This window comes from Brachyhypopomus gauderio, chromosome 3, assembly GCF_052324685.1.
Source record: "Brachyhypopomus gauderio isolate BG-103 chromosome 3, BGAUD_0.2, whole genome shotgun sequence".
Classification (NCBI taxonomy): Eukaryota; Metazoa; Chordata; class Actinopteri; order Gymnotiformes; family Hypopomidae; genus Brachyhypopomus; species Brachyhypopomus gauderio.
In genome coordinates, this window is record NC_135213.1 from 29,898,356 (window position 1) to 29,919,271 (window position 20,916).

At 43.4% G+C, this 20,916-nt stretch overlaps 1 protein-coding gene across 1 annotated transcript; it reads left to right on the top strand.

Annotated features, from left to right (window-relative positions):
• The first annotated feature begins 6,824 nt into the window (after positions 1-6,824).
• Positions 6,825-20,768, top strand: ndufs4 (NADH:ubiquinone oxidoreductase subunit S4). Its single transcript, XM_077001061.1, has 5 exons — positions 6,825-6,979; positions 10,126-10,201; positions 19,886-20,058; positions 20,219-20,292; positions 20,576-20,768. Exons 1-5 carry the CDS (start codon positions 6,897-6,899, stop codon positions 20,677-20,679), a joined length of 510 nt encoding a protein of 169 aa, XP_076857176.1. The 5' UTR covers positions 6,825-6,896; the 3' UTR covers positions 20,680-20,768.
• Positions 20,769-20,916: the final 148 nt, after the last annotated feature.

Here is a 20,916-nt window from a genome sequence, read left to right on the forward strand (position 1 = left end):
TTACTTTGCATCCTGTAACTTTGCATTTCTGTTCGGCAGCCCTGATTTTTGTCCTATTCAGATCTAAGGCATATTGCTTTGATGCTCACTAAAAGCCTTGGGGTCTTTTCCCAGTTATGTTTACGCAAAGGCAAGGTTGCTCACTCTTAGTTGTGGCTATCTGAAAGAGTAACATATTACTCTTCAGGGAATCTTTCTTTGTTTACAAGCAAAACAAAAGCAGCTCCTTTATGAAATGGTGAATGTTTTTGCTCTCCCTCCTTCGGTCCGTGGTGCAATCTCCAGCTTTCACAACCTGTTGATGGGGCTCTCTCCCCTGTGGAAATGCAACAGATGTTCCCCTGACATCCATCTGGTCCTTGTGATCCTCCGTACTCTGTGCTGCAGAGCAGAGCCCCCCCCCCCCCCCCCCCTCTTTTTTAACAGTTTCAGGCTGGCTTCCTGTCAGGGGTCCGACCTCCTGTGATGCTCAGCCTTACTGAGACACTAACCCCTCACGAGCATACAGTGAGTGTTCTTCAAACCCTGGAATTAAAAATAAACACCCTAGGTCTTCTCACCCATAGCTGAGCTTGACAGGGTGTCTCAGGACAAAGGCCAGCCAGCAAGACCTTGTTTGTGTTCTCTTATTTTTGTTGTTTGTGGGAGATTGTTTACACGTGACTAGGATTCGTTCAAAGACATTTTCCTATGCATGCCTAACCCTACCCAGCATGCCCCCCAGGTTAAACAAATAACATTTGTGATGTATCAGCTGTGTTGGGAAACATCCATAGGGTGCAACAACATCAACTATGGAAAGCCAAAGCATTCAACTGTAGGCAATGTGTATGTGCAGTCGTGATAATAATGGTGATATTGGTTGATTAAGATGTCTCTACATCACACTGAGGCCACACTGTGTAGCTTTATGCATGAGGATCATTGTACATCTCATATAAATTATGGCATGGTAGATTGTAAACCCAGGTAAAAGGCTTGTCCTAATGAAGTCCTACTAATTAGCTTGTTGCATTTCTTTTTCTCCTTATAGTTCTCTATTTGAACAATTTGAATTTTGCTCTTAATTTTACATTGTGCCGATTTATGGTAATTGCCAGAAGATTTGGTCCCATTATAAAGTATTCTTAAGTGATCTAGCCAGCCGAGCTTGTGTTTGCTTTGCCACTGTTTTGTAGCTCTGTGTCTTCTCTGCTCTCCTCTTCCTGTCTCTGTTCTCTCAGCTTTTGACGAGGTGATGGAAAAGGACATCCCAGGTGGCCTTCTTATCAAAACACAAGAGATCTGACTTCTTAATTCAAGCAAACATCACTCACTCTATTTGTTTTCCAGAGGTGAGTATGTGACACGGGTTTTGTCCCAAGAGAACTGATCTTATCCCAGTCCCTGGTCTTCACCTCCTACTGTTAAAGAGAACCATCCGTCAAGAGGGCATGTGGTCTGTTGAAAACGACTGCTCAGTGGTCATCATTCTGAGCACTGCAAAGATAACTCACTGTAGTCAGATGACCCTGCTCTAGTTCAGACATAGGAGAGAGGGAACCCTTTCCCGTCCTTTTAAATATGACCTGTATGTATGTGACTGTCTGTCCTACCTGTTACTTATAGCCTCTGTTTTCATTATTGATGGCAAGGAACCCTTTTAATTTTTGCATAATTGTAATGGCTTGATTAATAATTTAGCATACAGTTCTGTAATAGTCCAAAGTATGATATGGATATAAACCACAAATGCAATGAGAGGTCACTTTTAAACTGACTCTGCAGTATGTATATAAGATATGTATGTGAAAAAATGCAATAATACAGTAACATACACAAAAGTACTCAGGATCCTGTTGTCTGAGGTCATCGCTCTCATGTATTCCTGACAAATGAATGTGCGTATATGTACATTTTGGTATTTGTTTGCCAATATTATGTGGCTGTGTGAGATGAAAACTTGTGTTTTGTCAGCATGTTTGTCACATCCCAAGTCACATTACATGCTATGGCAATATAATATTTTTCCAGAATAATTCAGCTCTTCATTGTCTAATTAGACCTAAAATATAACTACAAAAGTATAGTGGACAGCGCCATGGTTCTGAAATTGAGCACTTCACTTTGAATATGAGTCAAATTACAATATATATTACTGAATGGTCTGAAGCTTTGGGGCTTCACCAAAGATGGTAACAGTGATGTTACTGCTCCCCTGTCACTCTTGCCATTGCATTCCAAAAGCAGCACCGGTTTGGGTACTGAACTACCAGACTACCTCATGTTCTCTCTGTTAAACCTCATTTTCACAGTCTATAAGAGATACCTTATTAGAAAAAGTGCCAAAAGTGCTACAGGCACAGACAGCTTTGCAATCAAAAGCTATTTTGTCTTGTATACAATACTAAAACCATTCAAACTTTTTACTTTTTATATCATAAATACTTCCACATCCACAAGAAGGCTTGTATTTTAAAGGATATCCCAGAATGATTGTGAATGACTGTCTACTTCCTTGAGCAACATATGAAGCACTGAACATCGTACAACTAGGTACAGAGTGTGGACTGTACTATGGGACACTTAATTAATCAGTTGTTTTAGTATTCTAAATATTTGATCACCCTCCTGAAATTGTCTGTTTGAGGTCTCATAGGGCCCCATTCCAAGACCTGTAGGTGGATTATTTAATTAAACCCAAACAGTTTACACTGGAAAGCAACCTCACTTACAACACTGTGGGGAGCTTGCTGCTCACAAAGCAAATGTAGCACATGGCAAGGAAATCCTGGCACATGTAGCCAACTTTTTCTTCGTCACTGTCCAGTAAACATAAAATCCACCGGGAAAGAAAACACCTGTGCTTAACAAAAACCTCCACACGGTCAAAATGGCTGCAAATGATTGGATGCTGTCTGATTTGTGATCAATTTAAATAAACTGAAGCGTGACAGTGGAAACTAGAGTCAGCCAAAACAAAATCTTCAACTGCAAAATGAGAAAGGGTCATGAGGCTGAAGGGAGCTTCGCTGTGAATATGCGGAGAGGGTGTCTGCCCCCGAGAACAGCAGGATTATGCTCACCAGCTGCCTAGAGAAATACAGTCAAGGTTTACCATCTCAGCCACGAGATGAGGGGTTAGAGAAGAGGCTTAGGGAGACAGAAAGAGGTTTTAAGGGGGTGAAGATTAGGGTTAAAAGTTACAAAGGTCAAGCAAGGAAGCATTTTGGATCCATTGTTTTGATGGGATGAATTGAGAAACACTAAGTGAAAGAATGGCTTAAGGAAAGTGCTTTGCTTTATCACCATTGCATTAACCCATCTGTCTGCATTAGCCATGAGTACTGCATCTCTTTACAGCATGTGGAAATTACTACAAGCTGACCAAAGAACAAAACAGACAGTCAGCTCAGATGTGATACAGAGACCAGCCAGTGTCACGACAATCCTGACAGAAGTGAAGAATAAAACAAAAGGTGTGTGTGTGTGTGTGTGTGTGTGGGGGGGGGGGGGGGGGGGGTTCCTCGCATAAGCAATACATGACTCTCAAATTCACCTTTTAAGCCATCTGATTTGTTGGACACTGTACCCCTGACATACAGTTATCGCTTTCTGCCAATTCCAGTTCATTGTTGTGGCAGGATTTACCCAGGCTGTCAAAGTCAGACAGCCTGGCAGACAAGTGCTGTGGAGTGTTGAGCTTCTCAGAGCAGTAATCTGTCTGGGAATCTCTCTGCTTAGCTGTTACATTACTTTTAGGGACCAGTGCCAAAACATTAGATTAAGATTAGCAAATAAAGAAATTGCCAAAGTAATTAATACAGTAATTTATTAATAATAAAACAGTAATTGTCCCAAATACACAAGCAACAGAGCAAAATCAAATATGATTTATGTATAGCACATGCCTAAAACAAATGAGCAATTATGGGATTGTCATTTTGGTGTTAATAATATTAAAGCAGGCCTTCCTATAAAGGGTCTTTGGAACCATCTCTCATCTCTCTACAGAAGTGGATGGGCCCTGAGTTCTTCAAGCATGTCAGGCTGTTTCACATACACAAGATTAAGTAGCAAAAGTGACATCCAAGACCAATCAGGCCACCCAGGAGAACGGCAACCAGCGGAAAGGCTGTCAGAGCCCCCCTTTACACCATTAATCTTCAATCCTCACCCGTGCTGCCAACTCGCATCTCCTTCAAACGCCACAGGATGGGGTGGGCGGTGGGGTGGAGGAGCAGTTCTGTTTTTCTCTTTTCGCGCACCCCTAGATTAACTCTTTCAAGTTAAGGACAATGTGTTACCAACTACCAACTTTGTTTTGAGCATATTAGTGCAGAGACTCATAGTATGACATAAATGAAAAATCGCATATTATCAAGATGTTTCTTTTCAAATGGCATGGATTATTTTGAGTAAATGGCAAAATACATCAATCTGAAAGTTGGTGTGAATTATTTAGTTTCCCACCTCAAAAGCACATGACAGAAAACTGATTCATTACTGCAGTTTCACATTTGATATAACTGTACATGTCAATAAATTAGATGTACAAATTCCATGTTAACATTACAGCCTTGGGACATCCTAAATCTGCATTTTCAGTTTGTACTTTTCGACAAAACTACACATGCATTTCCATTTGCACCATTGTCAAATGTTGGAAATTAACAATAAATGCATTTACTTCCAAGAGACTGAGAGACTAGTCAATTACACCCTCACTTCCTCCATGGGTAAGTGTAGATGAATGGGTCTCATTAAAACTAAATTGAGATTCCGGCAACTGGAGTGTGGGGAAGGCCCTTAGACCTTTCAGCCCTTTCACTGATCAATAGAAACTTTGATCTCATCCTCCAGCTCTTTTAGGGGCCAGACACATACAACCTTATTTCAATGAATGGTAAAATGGGAAGAGAAGAATCCAGGGGACTGATAAATAGCGGAAAATGAGTGTGTTATGACATGGCATGCCTTAGGTCCCAAGAGAGGGCTTTCTTGCTTCACTCTAGCCCTGAGAACTGAGAAGGAAGCCGACCATCTTAAAGTGAGCCCTTTGAAGAGACCTGAACTCAAATTAAGCGGCATGCCATGGATGCTTTCTACTTTTTTTTTTCTTTGCAAGCACCCCCCGGTCACTCCCACCCCCCTGTTTTAGGGGGTAAGGGGGGGGCCATATATTTGTCAAGCCAAGGCGCCACACCAACAATAGTAATTTGACACATCACGGGCCGCATTAAACTGAACAACATGGAGGGGTTTGTAAATAGCCTGTTTCTTAACTAACTTCCTGAAGGAGGCACAGATTGGACTGGTTCAAACTCCTGGAAATGGGGCACCTTTTTTTTACACCATCTGTCTATCACAGTGTACACTGCCACAAAGTCTAATCAAGTCTATATCGGCTTTTCTTCCCAAGAGGTTGATTGGACAAAACCTCAATAGCATGCTAATTTCAGCTCTGAGAAGCTCATCGTGTCCTCAAAACTGCCCTGCGAGCTTGAAAACTAATATTTTAATGGAATCAAAACCTTCATGTCCTCAGTGATGGAACAGTAACAACCAGTGTAAGAAATTGTTGGGGAAAGCAGTTCAGACAGCCACATCAGACAGCCACATCAGACAGCCACAGGTGCACAGCAGACCAGGGTCACTGTTCTATTTACTGAGTGTGAACAGAGAACACTAAACAACTTTTGGCAACGAGTAAGTGGCATTCTACACTCATGGGATTTTGAGATCACTATGAGAAATATAATTAGGCAAAGTCCTGATAAATGACTATGCTAAGGGCCTCATTTTTAACATTTAGGCTAGTTCAAAATAGTACAGACACAATTTACTGATATGAGTCTAAAGATGTTCAGTGGTGGTTCACCTTTGTTATTACAGTTAAGGCTGACACTGAACTTAAGCCATTTCTGGACATTTGGCCCTAAAAGTCCATGATTTGTTAAAATTACTTCACTGGAAATATTGCATTATACACAATGTTTTACCAACCAGCAGAACCAGCAGTCAGGTTGGTTGCCTGTTTTTTAAACAAGTGTGAATGTTAACCTGTTTCTTTATGATGATGTCAGGAAAGTTCACTTTGGTTTGAAGCAACATATTCATTTTTGTTTTCATTAGAAAAAACGTTTTTATGCAGCCATGGCAACCTGGATTTTACTCATGAAATATAAGAAATGTCAGAAAATAACATCCAAGACTCTTTACAATTGATCACATTAAGAAATGGCCCTTGTTATGTACAAGCAGTTTACATTTCCTGTATGGACCATACTGATGTAAAATCTGGGAAACCACAAAGTGGAACCTTGTAATATAATTATAATAATAATAATAATAATAATAATAATAATAATAATAATAATAATAATAATAATAATTATTATTATTATTATTATTATTATTGTTTGTTATTGTTTTCTGAGGAGCCTTCAAATCTTGCTAAGTAGCTGGTATAAATCAGAGCTGAGTTATGAAGTAAGCATCACTGTGCTTCTTCATTATGGAGAACTCTTAATTATTGTCATGTGAACTAACATCAGTGTCAGTGCAGGAATTCGTGGGTGATCACGAATCGGAGAACTGCGTCTAAAAATGATCAAAATCAACATTACGGAAAGTAGGTTCGTAGGTTACGTGTTTTATAATAAATTCGCTTTGATTTCTTTCTTTCTTACCGAAAATAAGCCCGATAGTCAAGCTATTCAAATGTTACAGTATTACAGTAGTAGCCTACTGAACATGTTAAAAACAACCCATTGCACTGTTTTGTGTGAGTCTTACCAACACATCCCTAGTGTGTCTTTCTGTAGCCTACATCGCCCGTATTGGTCCTCGAGGTGAAGTAATCGCGATACATTTTTGGACTACGTCGCGCACCGTATTGTGTCATCCATGTCAACATGGCGTCCTCAATGTCACTCTTTGGTCTGAGCCGAGCTTGTTTTCGCAATTTAATCATAAAAGCCCCTGTAACTACATCAAGGTAACAATGAATGTCTTGCTTAATCAAACATTTTGCATATTTCTGGTGCACATTATTGGTCTGTGCATTTTAATTACATAGATAGCTCTACACAATTCCAGTGTTGTCAAATATTAACCCACAGGCTAACGGGATTGCTAACCTAGCTAGCTAGGTGACATTGCTTGTCCTTTGTTGTATGCTCTTACTTTTATATAAATTTACATATTTTATTCATATTTGGATTTTGCGTTGCTTACACCAGAATGTGTGACTGTGGTGTTGGCTAATTACGCTTACTGGATAGGTGGATAAGTAGTTCCCTGACTAGCTAGCTGGCTAATATAACGGCTGTGGTGTTTAAGGTTGCACACAACACAATGAAGTGGTGGCAGCTGCAGCTGTGGGTGCACATCACACCCTGTTCACATGAGCAGGTCACGCAGCGGCTGTTACATCGACACAGTGGCCATCGAAATGTGTGACTGTACAACAAGCAGCACACAGGTCAGTTTCTGGAGTGTGTGACCCCACTGTACCGTCGTAATAACGACCAAACTAAATGTTTTATGATTTCTGACCACGGGTTTCTACTGGCTGTGCTGATGCTTGACAGAAATACCTTCATTCAAAGTGGAGTGGATGATAACACCTCAAAACATTTTGATTGGTGTTTAATCTCTTTATAAAGGTACAGCGAGGGCTCATATTCTGATGACTGCACATAGGTACTCGGTTAGTTTACACATTGTAAAATGTGTAAAACTTTAAATGAATAGTGTATGGTTATGTAGGTAAACAGTTTAAGTACAGTTTTCAGAGTAACACTAGCCTTTACTCTGAATGATCTCTGATAACTAGTGTCGTGTGGTAACTTGCTACAGTTTTTTGTTTAATTAATCAAATCAGTTTACAGGCTAACTGTATTACTATACTCTGACATAAGTGGTGGGTATTCAGAAGTCCAATAATACAAAGGCACTGTCCAAAACCAAGCTATCTGTTGTAGAGTTTTATACTCTGAGTCTAAATGTAGGCTACCATGTAGACTTTTGTCATTATTGAAATGTTTAGATAGTGTTCCAGACACTATTTTGCTGCTAACCAATGCCAAACATTTAAAGCAAAATAATAAGTATTCATCCCCTTAAAGATAGAACTTGTAAAATGTATTTTATCCTGGCTGATTTGTATGAGGTTGTTCAGGTTGGTTAGATGATGCTAGTGGGCATTCACCTTTTTCTTGTTTGGCCTGGTGCTTGAGATCATTGTCCTGCAGAAAGGTGATCTCCAGCTTTAGCTTCTTAGCAGACCGAAGCCCGTTGCCTTGTAGTATCCCCTTGTGTTTCACATCATCCATCTTTCCTTCTGTCTAGATGCCCAGTCCTACTGCGGAACAACGTCCCAGTAGTATGATGTGGCCACTTCTCTGTTGGGATGCCGTTTGTTGAGGCAGTGTTGAACTTGGCCTCCAAACTTGTCTCATCTGACCATGTAACGTTAGCCCAACTTTTAGCTGCATCACTTGGATCCTCTGGTCAACTCCAGAATTGCTTTGTTGCATTTGTTTCTTCTTCAGTGGCTTATTTTTTAACACCTTCCCATACAGGCCAGTAGTTTGAGGAGCTCTTCTTTTTCACTGGTGCACCTTCACTCCAGTCTCTGCTTTTTGGCACATTTCTGGCTTCCCTCTCAAGTTCTCTTCTACTGTTTTGAAGGACGGCCTTGTCTAGGTATTGGGATATGGTTCCCGTTTCCTCTCACCTGCAGTTTTCACATGGATATCCATCACTAGGGTATTGCCTGTCAGCATTTTCGTGTCTTGTGCACATATACAACTTGTTGTATTTTCCTTAATTTGTTCACATAGAAATAAGGGGCTCTTTTATTTACGAAGGTAAATGGTCCACATGTATAAGGCAGTTGTAATCTGTGTAAATGTAGGGCTTCCACAGCCAAAGCACTGGGGTTGAATATTTATGCAGGACAGTGTTTGTGTGCACAGACTCACACACACACACAAACACACGCACACCTTTCAGACTTCAATTTGCATTGTAGTAAATTAAACTGGATTCATGGTAGCAGCAGTGCAAACTGTAGATGTTGGCCATTTGTGACTTCAAAATATTTGACATATGAACATATTTACCTACTTAGCTGATTAAACTGACAATGGGGTGAGGCTGGTATTTTTTATCAGGTTGACAGGAATCGCTATAGTATAGGCCAGTTAAAATGTGAAATGTATTTAATCCTAGACTGTTAAGCATTTTACAGAATCGGGTGGGAGACGTGGTGAAATGGTCTACCCAAAAATCTAGATATTTATAATTCTGTCTACTGTTGTGAGTGGTAACAGGGCAGCAGCAAATGATTATTTAATGCGTTTGTACACAGTGAGTTTGGTCTCCTGTTGCACTGCCTCCATTTACTCATGCAGTCTTGGCCCATGGCATTTTCACTCTTCATGTTATTTGACCCTAGCATGGTCATTGTGATCTAAAAACATCGTCGTCCATGGTCAGAGCTCTCATGTCCATATGAGAAAAGCACCAGGGAGCTTATTTTCCTAGCCGACCACGAAAGCCTCCAAGATACATTTTTGAGGTATCTTCTTGCGTGGCTATGCAAAATGCAGTCTGCTCAAATGTCCTGTGGTCATAATAGCTGTAGTAACTGCTGTCCTCTCAGTTAATATTCCATCAGCTATTGATTAGCTGTGGCTTATGTTGCCATAATTAGTGGGAGATTATTTACAATTGTCATATTCAGAATGGCACACGGAGCCAGATGGCTTATACCTGCATGATTTTCCAGCCAAGCAGCCATAGGGTCACTATGGGCAGTAGAGGTGCGAGACCAGGTTGTTGTTTGTGGCGAGCCGCGTTCTTGGGCCGCCCTGTCACCAGACGCTCTCATGGGGGCTCGGTCGGCCAGCGCAAAACGGCCTCTTTTGCAAACGAGCCGATGATGGCAGGCTGGAAAACCCAGCAGACGGTGCAGGAGGGCAGTGTAGAAACCTGAGCGCTACGTTGTCTCTTTGATTCACCTCGTCCACCACCCCTAAGAGGCCGTGATGTAGTAGCTTTTGCTTACTTGTAGTAGCTTTTGCTAACCCCCCCCCCCCCCCCCCCCCCCCCCCCCATTCCCCATTCTTCTTACAGGTCGGTGAGCACATCAGGATGTCTGGCAGGAAAACAAGAGCAGGACTCCCAGCTCATCACTGTGGATGATAAACTGGTAAGAGCCTGCTGGATGAGACTGGTTTGGTCTTACTGGTTTGTTAGGATCTTCAGTTGGTTTGGCATAGTTTTAATGTACGTTAGCCTTCATGTTGTGTAAGATTTATTATATACTTATATATTAAATATTATATACTTATATAGGTAAATGTTTAATTCCCCACAAATGTAGCATTTCAGCAAGGTACGTTTCATATAATCTCAAATATAAACAAATATTTGTCTGTTGTGAGCTGAACATTACCATGTTGTGAAGTGCTTGGCAGGGTAACAAATTCAGGTAAGATCCATATTGCAGTGCAGTGAAATAAAATGAATCCCTACTAACTGTCCTCTCTCTCTAAATCAGTCTGAGCATTTTCCCAGGATTCTCCCTACCCCTCCCTAGCCACTCCATCCCATTGTCAAGCAGTTTGTACCCGCTGGTCTCATCTCTCTGATGGGATTTATGTTTGTACCACAGCTCTCATACTGCTTGCAGCTCTTAAATTGGTTATAGATATTTCTAAAACACATCCATGCCACAGGTGAGTAGTTTATACAGAGAACCAAACTATTTCAAGATTGTACAATCCTGCTGTTGTGCAATATTCATTACTAGGTCTACACCTGGACCTTGGAAAAACATTTCCAAAACAAAATTGGAAAATGTACATTATTATCAGTGTAATTATCTAACAGTTTTCTCAACTGGAGCTTTATCATAGTGACTTGCATCCCTGGTAATTTTTTTTGTGTTTATTACTGGTTTAAATACATTTATTACTGGGTTAAATGTGTTTATTACTGGTTTTAATGCGTTTATTACTGGTTTTAATGCGTTTTATGGGCAGATAAGTAGATTTCCAGTATGAAGAGAGGAGAAAACATTGGTGTCTGAGATGTTTGCGTGCAGATTCTGTCCTGCATTGTGTGGGTTTCTTGCCAAGGAGCCTCTGCCTAACTGTCTCCCAGAGTCTGGGGCCGCTCCAGTGTAGAGCCGCTCAAGGGCCCCACAAAACAATGGAATGAAAAGGAAAAGAGGAGAAAGCCGAGAGCAGACAGACAGTAGCGGCTGGGTCTGGGAGGAAGAGGAGGCCCTTGTCCTCCCGGCCTCTCAGCTTTTGTTGGGAGATGAAGATGGGTTTTGCACATACAGTGAATAATGTACTGCTGGGGACATATGAATTGTCCACTTAGGCCTTTTAAATCAACGCTCAGAACACATCCAGTTTTGTTAAAGTGCGTAGTACGCTCTGACGTACATGAAACTAGATACATAACATCTTTGTGGTTGATGGTTAAATTTTGTATCTTGCGTACCGCGTCGAAGTTATTTCATGGTGTCGCAGACTCAAAGTTTTTTATTTTTATTTTTATAAACATAATTTGTTTAAAATCTGTAAAGGTCCTGCCAAGTCCTGCACTCTGGTGACATGGCTAGAGCACCTGTGCCACTGTGTAAAGCGTAAAACCCAGAGAAGTCTAGTCCTGAAAACATACTGGCTGAGAGATGCAGACGTGAGCTCTCTGTTCAACGTACCTACTGAACTCCCACTGGGCCGCTCGCCACTGTTTCACCTCATGCTTTACCCTGACCGCCACATTAACAGACTTCAAAAGGAGTTTGAAACTCTTCCCTCCTGTGTTCAGTCATACATCCCAAGGCCATGATTGAAAGTGCTTGTGGTAATGGAGATTCCTTTACAGTGAGTCTTTACACAAGCAAAACACTTCTATTAAATATATTATGCAAGTGTGAGACTAACTTCAGAATAGGTTACGCAATTTGTAATAGCAACAGGTTTTGGTATGCTTTGTATATTTAATTGTTATGGAATAAATTTTTCAATACTGCTGTGCTTTTCCGCCCAGCTCTGAGCTGTTGCTTAACAGCACCTTACTGCAACTATAAACTCACGTCTCCGATTTCCTGGAAATGGAAGCTGAAAACTTTGTTCCTAAGCTTCGGCGTCCTCGTCCGACTGCGAGGCGACGCCGGCGTTTCGGGGGCGGAACAGAACGCCCTGAGGCGAATGCCTTCAGCTCGTGCGAAAGTGCTCGCATGTGTACCCCTTTATGTGCTGTCAAATGTGTGGCATATCAAATGATGGCAATTAAAGAGCTGCGTGGTTGCGGCGGGGCTGCGGCTGCCTCTCTGCCTCCGGTGCCTGTCCTGGCCTGCGCCTTTCGGTAATTTGCTGTTTCATTAAGCCCGCTGAGTTGCGAGAACGCTGCACTGTTGGCCACTGATACACCGCTTGACATGGAAAACCCGCCACTGTTCTGGGATCACATGATAGCATCATCTTAAACCTGTCTCATTGCCAGGTAGAAGTAAACCCCCCCCCCCCCCCCCACCCTCCTCTCAAACTCCTCCCGCCCCACTTTTGACACTTTGCGTGCGAGATATTTGAAACTGAGAAAGTACAGACGTTTTTATTGCAAAACACATGCTTAATCAGAATATAGGGATTTTCAGATAGTTTGTTTCCCCCTATATTCTTTATAGTGCATGTTTGCTTGCATCTGTAACCTCCTGTAATTAGTTATATGTATGTTTGCGTCTTTGATGCTTGCTGCATGCTCACGTGAGATAAAGGGCAGCTCATCGGTGCAGACAGTGTTCTGCATGCTCACGTGAGATAAAGGGCAGCTCATCGGTGCAGACAGTGTTCTGCATGCTCACGTGAGATAAAGGGCAGCTCATTGGTGCAGACAGTGTTCTGCATGCTCACATGAGATAAAGGGCAGCTCATCGGTGCAGACAGTGTTCTGCATGCTCACGTGAGGTAAAGGGCAGCTCATCGGTGCAGACAGTGTTCTGCATGCTCACGTGAGATAAAGGGCAGCTCATTGGTGCAGACAGTGTTCTGCATGCTCACGTGAGATAAAGGGCAGCTCATTGGTGCAGACAGTGTTCTGCATGTCCTGCACTGTGACCTGGCTGGACACCTGACTGAGATTCTCTTTCCTCATTTTCTAACGGCGATTGTGGACATTTTCTATTTGCAGAATATTTATTAGAAGAAGTAAAATCTCATATACCAAAAGCCCCTTTTTTGACGCCTGTCAAAAGGAACACAAATGGAGAGAGAGCTGGGAGGAGCTCAGTGCAGTGGGTTGGTGCCAGCTCTTTGATTGGCATTCAGTGATTCAGTCTGTGTGTACCAGTACCTCTGTTTCACCATGTGGTTTCCAGTGGTTCTAGTTTGGCACTCAGTGCTGTTCTTAAGTGGAATTGTAAATTTCAAACTACCAACGCAAATGCGAGTTTGAACCGCAGCTGCGCCTGGTGCCGTCTGTGGCTGCTTCCTCATTGTGTTCAACCCCAAACATCACTGCTGGCTTCCCAAGACACGCTGGTGTCCTCCTCCTCTTCCTCGTCTTCCTCCTCCTCCTCCTCCTGACTGTACCATCCTGCCATGTGGTGCAGCGTAAGAACGCGGACGAGGGAGGATGAAATATTACCCGAGACGATTCCAGTTGAGAGGGCTGTCGAGGATGTGTGTTGCTTTAAGGACTTAATATGGCCTAAGCTTGTGTGAATTCTCTCCGCCTGGCTGGCAGCGTGCCAGAGAAGACGCGGGCTGTGAAGTGGACCTCACCCGTCTCCCAGCTAGGGCTCACAGCTCAAGTGTCTGTTTTGTCTACTCACTCCCCAGACCAGGTGCTCGTGCAGAAAAATTTCAAGGCTGGACAACTAGGTCAGAGGATATGACTCTTTGAAGAGGACCTGACAAGAGGCTTTGTGTATTAGCTGCTAAACGGTATTTCATTTACTCAGCACTCGGGAGAAAGTAAGCATTAAAGCACCCTTCAGCGCTGTTGCCTTTGTGTGGCTGAGGAATGAAACTGGCTTCAGCTGTGCCGTTGTGTCCGCTCACCTCCAACACTTGTCCTGCACAGAAACGGACAGGCCCCTCTTATACGCATCAGGAGTAAATGTGGCGAACAGGCCTGCCTGTTGTTTTGTTTGTAAAGCTTGTAAGGACGTAGTAGCCGAGGATGCCTAAGCGCTCAGTATGACTACTTGTATTGGATTGTACTTTTGGGAAAAGATGTTTGTTTTTCTCATCCTTAATGGTCTTAATTTAACGTTGCCGACTGGCCATCGCTTCATTGTGACGCATATAGGGGAAAGGGCATGTCATAAATGCTTCAGCACTCATTATGATTCATTGAAAATGTGTAATGCTTTATGCACTTTGTCATTAGTCACATACAGTTTTAGCCTAGACCCCCATCCCCTCATGAATGCCATTTTTGAATGAATGGCTCTGAATGGGGCTTCTTCCCTGTGTAAGCTGAGAGTACGACTTGTCTCTTTGCAACCAGCACAACTGTGACGTAGAAGGCTTAATTACATTTGCATAGAGAAAACAAAAATTACTATTCTGTGATTTCATGAGGAGCTCAGTAACTTTTTTTTGTCCAGGGGTTGGGTATTTTTTTATTATAATGCTTACGTGACAGTACATTTTTTTGGTCTCTTACTCATAATTTAAGCTGCCTGTACAGATTGAAGATAAGTCAAGGCAAAAAAAAACATTAGCAGAAAAGCTAAAGCACATTAGCAGAAAAACTAAGGCACATTAGCAGTGTTAAATGAGGCTCTTAGCTATGTCTCTTCTGTGTTTTGCCAGCCATTTTGGCTCACAGTGTTGTTGAAGGGAATAGCCATAGTTTGGCAACCCCTGAAGGAATATTTTTTCTTCTCTTATAAGTGTGCCTTTGCTTTTTATCCATTTGGTTGTAAACACATTTATTTAGTCACGTTAACGAAATGAAAAAAACCTTTTAATGTTTTGTGCACAGCTAAAATTGGTGTTATTCCCAGTGACACACTAATGCTATTTTCTAAATATTGACACTAATTTAGCCATTTTGCCAGCTAACGTAATGATGAATGCTCTGAATGTCCCAGAAAGACTTCTTTCAGCAAGGACATGACAGATGGCGTGTGAGTAACACTTGAAATGCACCACTGTTTTGCAGAGACACGAGCATTTCCCGCAAACGTTGCCCACAAACAAACACACAGGTGGGACGTGGCTAATGGGATGCGGAAATGCCTCTTCCCACGAGCACACGCTGTCCGACCCGCCCGGCCGCCCGGCTCGCTCTGTAACGTGAGAGCAGAGCCGACCCCGGTGCCAGCCCCCCCCCCCCCCTCGCACGGGCGGTACATGTTGTTTGTTTCTATTAGTGACCCCACATGTCAGTCTGTTATTAGCTTCGGTCCTCACACTCTCACGTTGACCAAACGGGCTGTGTTTCGCAATCGACGAAGCGGACACGACTGTTGACGTTAAGGGTGAAACGGTTTTGTTTTTTTTTATTAATTTTTTTAGTCTTTTCATTCTTAAACAAGGAAATGTGCCACGCGTGATTTAAGAATATATGATGTAGGGGCGAAGTCCTCCTGTGCAACGGAGGTGTGTGTGTGTGTGTGTGTGTGTGTGTGTGTGTGTGTGTGTGTGTGTGTGTGTGTGTGTGTGCGTGTGCGTGTGCGCGCGCACGCTCTTGTTCTCAACGTGCCTGAGCTGTGTCAGGCCTCAGGTATTAACGTCCTGATGTCAAGGGTGCTCAGAGCCCTGAGAGCAGCTGAGAGACGGGAGAGTGCGAGAAAGTCCCGCTGCTGGGGATCCTCACCGGGGTTAAATGAGTGCAGCCGCAGGACTCGGCAGCTTTTGGATGGCTGCAGCATATAACATGTGGGAACCCTCCTCTGGATTAATAATGGGCAATTACACTCCCTAAGCACCGGGAAGACCGCAGAGCTCACACGTTATTTGTATGATCTGACAGAGAGCAGAATGAATGGTAGAACCCCCTCCACAGAGTTCATCCCTTATGTGTCTCTTTGAGCCTGACAGTTATTGGTCATTTATTCACTGCTCTTTAGTAAGTGGATCTACATCTACATGCAGGGCGAGCAGACTTTGATGAATCTCCAAATGTGTTAATTTATTTTCTTTTTTTTTCTCCCTCTGCCGACTTTGATGGGTTTTAAAAAATTGTGCTTGATATTCTTTCCCGTTTTTTCCATCCGAAACTGAATTCTGTTCAAGGTGAATTTAGCTTTGGGCTTAGGCCATAAAGGCTTTTGTGTGGGAATGCCAGTGAGGTGTATTATTTATCTGAATTCCATGTCCTGGAGTGAGCACTGGATCTGATTAAATTACATGTGGACTCCAGGCCTGTGGAAATCCGTGAAAGGTTCCACCTGTATCTGATGGGAATGACTTACTATCCACTTTCTCATGTATTATTGTCAGCCTTTCAGGCCAGCTCAGAACTTACCGTGGGGTCACCCCCCAGCCCCCCCAGCCCTCCACCCCTACCCGCCCCGCTTTACAAGTTCCCAGTGCCCTCCCCACCGCCGCCTGCCAGGGGCCTGCGATTGCCATCAAACACGGCGCGGTTGTGCCGTTGCGCGTGTGTGGTTCCACAAGGGCCCCGATCCAGAGGCAGCTGTATAAACTGTACTTCACTAACTTAATGGGCAGGGGAGACATTTACCTGAGAATCGGAGCCGACCGAAGGAGCTCCTCGGGGGGTGGCGGGTGGTGGGTGGTGGGGGGGTTCCCACAGCACAGAAACACGTCCAAAACACAGGGATGATTGTTAGGTTCTTCTGAACTGCAAAACATATGCTTTGCTGAATGCATTTCTTTTTTCTTTTTTTGATGAGAGATGAGAGTGCCAGACTGTGTATATTGAGAGCATTTGTGGCTGTTAGGATCCTGATGTTTGCATAACTTCGGCACAACTGATTCCATTTAAAGTTTATTTGATCCTTTGGCAAGGATGCAACTCCTTACTGAATAAAAAATGTGAATAATTATCACTCTGCTCAATTATAGGTCATCTCATGCTTCCATGTGATATTTTATTTTATTTTTTTCCTCCCTGACCCTGAGAGCCTGGTCTGCCTCCAGCCCTGTCCCTGTCCCTGCCTCCAGCCCTGTCCCTGTCTCCAGCCCTGTCCCTGTCCCTGCCTCCAGCCCTGTCCCTGTCTCCAGCCCTGTCCCTGTCCCCGACCCTGTCTCCAGCCCTGTCCCTGCCTCCAGCCCTGTCCCTGTCCCTGCCTCCAGCCCTGTCCCCGTCTCCAGCCCTGTCCCCGTCTCCAGCCCTGTCCCTGTCTCCAGCCCTGTCCCTGTCCCCGACCCTGTCCCCAGCCCTGGCTCTGTCCCCGACCCTGTCCCCAGCCCTGTCCCCGACCCTGTCCCCAGCCCTGTCCCCGACCCTGTCCCTGGCCCTGGTCCCATCCCTGTCCGCGGCCCCCAGCCCTGTCCCTGGCCACAGTCGCTGCGCCCCTGGGCCCAACACTGCCGCCAGATCTCCCATGCTCTTCATTCAGCGGCCAGCCAGAGGTGTCAGAAATATAGACACGCTTTCACGTGACGGAGGCCTCGCCAGTATCTCCTCCCCCGCTCTTAAGCTTGGCATTCTGTCTGCATACCAGGGATTGTAGGGCCCTGTGAATAGTGTCAAACTTCATAGTCCTCATTTTGCTTCCTGTACATGGATGGAGAAACGTGCAGCGTTTCCCTTTGTGGGTTTTTTTTCCCTCACCCCTTCCCGTGCTGCTCCCCCCTCCTCTTCCCAAGAAGGACCATATTTAAGCCACCGTCGCCTGCTTTGTGTATCCGCCATTGTGCTCTCGTCTCCTGTGCAGATCACCCTCCTAGTTTTTGTTGCCGTAATGTATGCAGGAATAAAAGTCTAGACTACCCCTTTCTCTTTTCTTTCTTTCTTTTTGCTTTCTTTCTTCTTTTTTTTTTTTACATTGCATGGACAATGAAGAGCGTTTTCAATGTTTTTTGGCTCATTTATGGTCTTATAGATGCATTTCATATTCAGCTGAATACAATCTTGCAGGGTTTTTTTTATACATCAAGGGCATTTACATCCAGACTGGGAGCATTGTGTTTTACCCTGCCACTACAGTCAACAGCAGTTTATGTCATTTACAAATGCGTACTGTAGTCTGCTTTGTTAATCCCATAGAGATAATGTTTAATCCCTGTGTTTGTGCTTCCTCCTCCCTCAGCAGTGGTTGACGGGGCCTGGCAGCTTCTGACTGTCCACTGTCAAAACTCTTGGTGTTCCCACTCACAGTGTAGTTCAGGAAAAATGTATTTAGACACTGAGTGGGGTCGCGTCTGTGTACAACTCACAAGAAGAGACCATTTTAGCCATCATTGCTTTTCTTTCTTGTTTTAATCAATGTGAAGATGAACTAAAATAAGATGAAATAAGTCCATTTGGAACTGTATGATTCCATCAGTACATGTACCAAGTAATCCCAAAGGGAGAATGATGAAGACTTTCTAATAGTAGCACTAAATATAGGATACTTTTGTGGTTTCAGCTGTTTTTAATAGACTTTTCTTGTCTGTAAAATTTTGTTTAGTTTTTTTTTTTTTTTTTATAACCTGAGTTACACTCATTCATAAAACATTTATGTTAAAAACATGACAGCCTTCTTCATAACACACTGTCCTGTTGTCCAAATTAGTCCACAGTGTACAGTATATTCTATTTGGCCACCTATTATTCTGCTTGCCCAAATGTTATATGAAAACTCCCTGTGCACCAATTTGTTAGGGTTTCTTTTTTCAGAGCTCATACTAAAGCTTCTTTACAATGAATCAACGTGCAGATGACAATGATCAAAATCTGATCCTTTGAAGTTGTAATGGCTATTGAGACGTGTGAAGAAGAGCTGAAAAGCAAGCTGCTTCTGTGGCTCGAAGCCTTGGGTGGCTAGCGGCCACTTGCTGGGAGGTTTGCATGTGTGTGTGCTGCCGCCGACTTCCCAGTGTTCGGCGGCTAATTCCCTGAAGAATTGGGCCAGGCTTTCGCACAATCTTTCAGCAGAGGCCTGTCGCTGTGGACCATGGGCAGTCAACAACTGCTTTTTACCCAGACCCCCTTTTTTTTAACCCAGACACCCCCCCCCCCCTTTTTTTTTTATCCAGACCGCTCTTTTTTGAGTTCCTCGTTATTGATTGATTTTTGCAGTGAAGCTATGACATATTGGAAAATTAAAACTCAAACTGTGATGTCACAGCCCTAAAATGATAATATTGGCAAATAAATAAAAAAATTTGTTTTTTTTTTTCTTTCTTTCCATAAATCGTTCATCTATTCTAAAGCCTCATGTTTGCTAATTAGTTAAAATGTGTTGTCTTGCATTTCAATGACTTGCTTGGTTTTCAGAATCAATTAGCTTATCCTTAATACCTCCCCCACCTTGCTGTAGTCGTCATCTAATGTAAAAGTTAGGAAAGCTTTTCTCTTTGCCTTCACACCTGAAAGCCCAGGTTTCTGGCCTGTGACCGAAGCCCTGTGGTGAAAAAGAGCACAATGGCATTTTAAGCGTGTGAGAAATTAGCTTGTCTAGACAGAGTGCGCGTCGTTAGTCAAAAGGAAATATTTGGGCTTTTATGCCCTTTAGGTGTAGGAGCGTGAGGCCTGCCAAGATCTTTCATGCTCCTGCTTTTCCCCCCTTCTTGGATGCGTATCACAAGCTCCAATTTGCATTTTACACAGCGTAGGGTATTGGATATTTTCCCAGCTCGGGCACTTTTTTCATCAGCCAAAAGGTGGCTGAGCAAATTGTCGCTGTTTAAAAAAAATAACTCATCCCCACACAGTAGGGACCTAAAATAGCGGTCTTGGTTTTCATCAGGACATGACAGTGTTGACCGGGGTCCCGGAGGAGCACATCAAGACTCGCAGGGTGCGCATCTTTGTTCCCGCCCGCACGGCCATGCAGTCGGGCGTCCAGAACACCAAGAAGTGGAAGATGGACTTTGACACCCGGGAGCGATGGGAAAACCCGCTGATGGGCTGGGCCTCCACGTAAGTCCCTTCATTTGACCCTGGAACAACACACACACACACACACACACACACACACACACACACACACCCTGTTTCACCCCACACTGATACAGCACATAGACCTTGCCGCTTTTTCAACCTCATTTTGAAGTTGTTTTGTACTGCCTGCCTTCTTTAGAGCTGACCCACTGTCCAACATGACCCTTACATTCAGCACCAAAGAGGATGCTATTGCGTTTGCCGAGAAGAATGGTAAGCTGTTTAAACGAAGTGTTACTCTAAATGATCACAAGTGTTTTTCTTCACCCCTGTGCTGTCAAATCTTAGCAGGAGTTACATCCAAAATCGTTCCCAAAGGAAAAGAGTCCTGAAGGAAGGGATGTGTTGTTTGGTACTTCTTGAGATTTGCTTTGGTCTTCACCCTGACTGCTTGTGTCCTCTGTTTACTCTTCACATCAACACCAATGGGCCACTCCCAAGCTGAGGCAGTAAAATATACTTGGCCACACATTCATTGTCTTGTGTGTTTGAACAGGTTGGAGTTATGATATAACCGAGAAGAGGACGCCAAAGCCAAGAGTTAAGTCATACGGAGCAAATTTTTCCTGGGACAAAAGGACTCGAAGGTCCGCCAAGTAGATGACTTCTCACCGGTCATCTTATGCTGTTATTTGTAAAAGACTCCTAAAATATCTGTAACTATATTCAATAAAGTGTCCTGCAGTGAATCTTTAGGGCCAGTGTCTTGTCTTGTCTTGTCCTGTCTTGTGAAAACTGAGCTGGGTTGTCCTTTGATAATGTCAAGAATATTTATATTTATCTTTAGAATGTTCTTCGTTTTTGGATACCATTTACCTAAAACATCAGATCTCCACA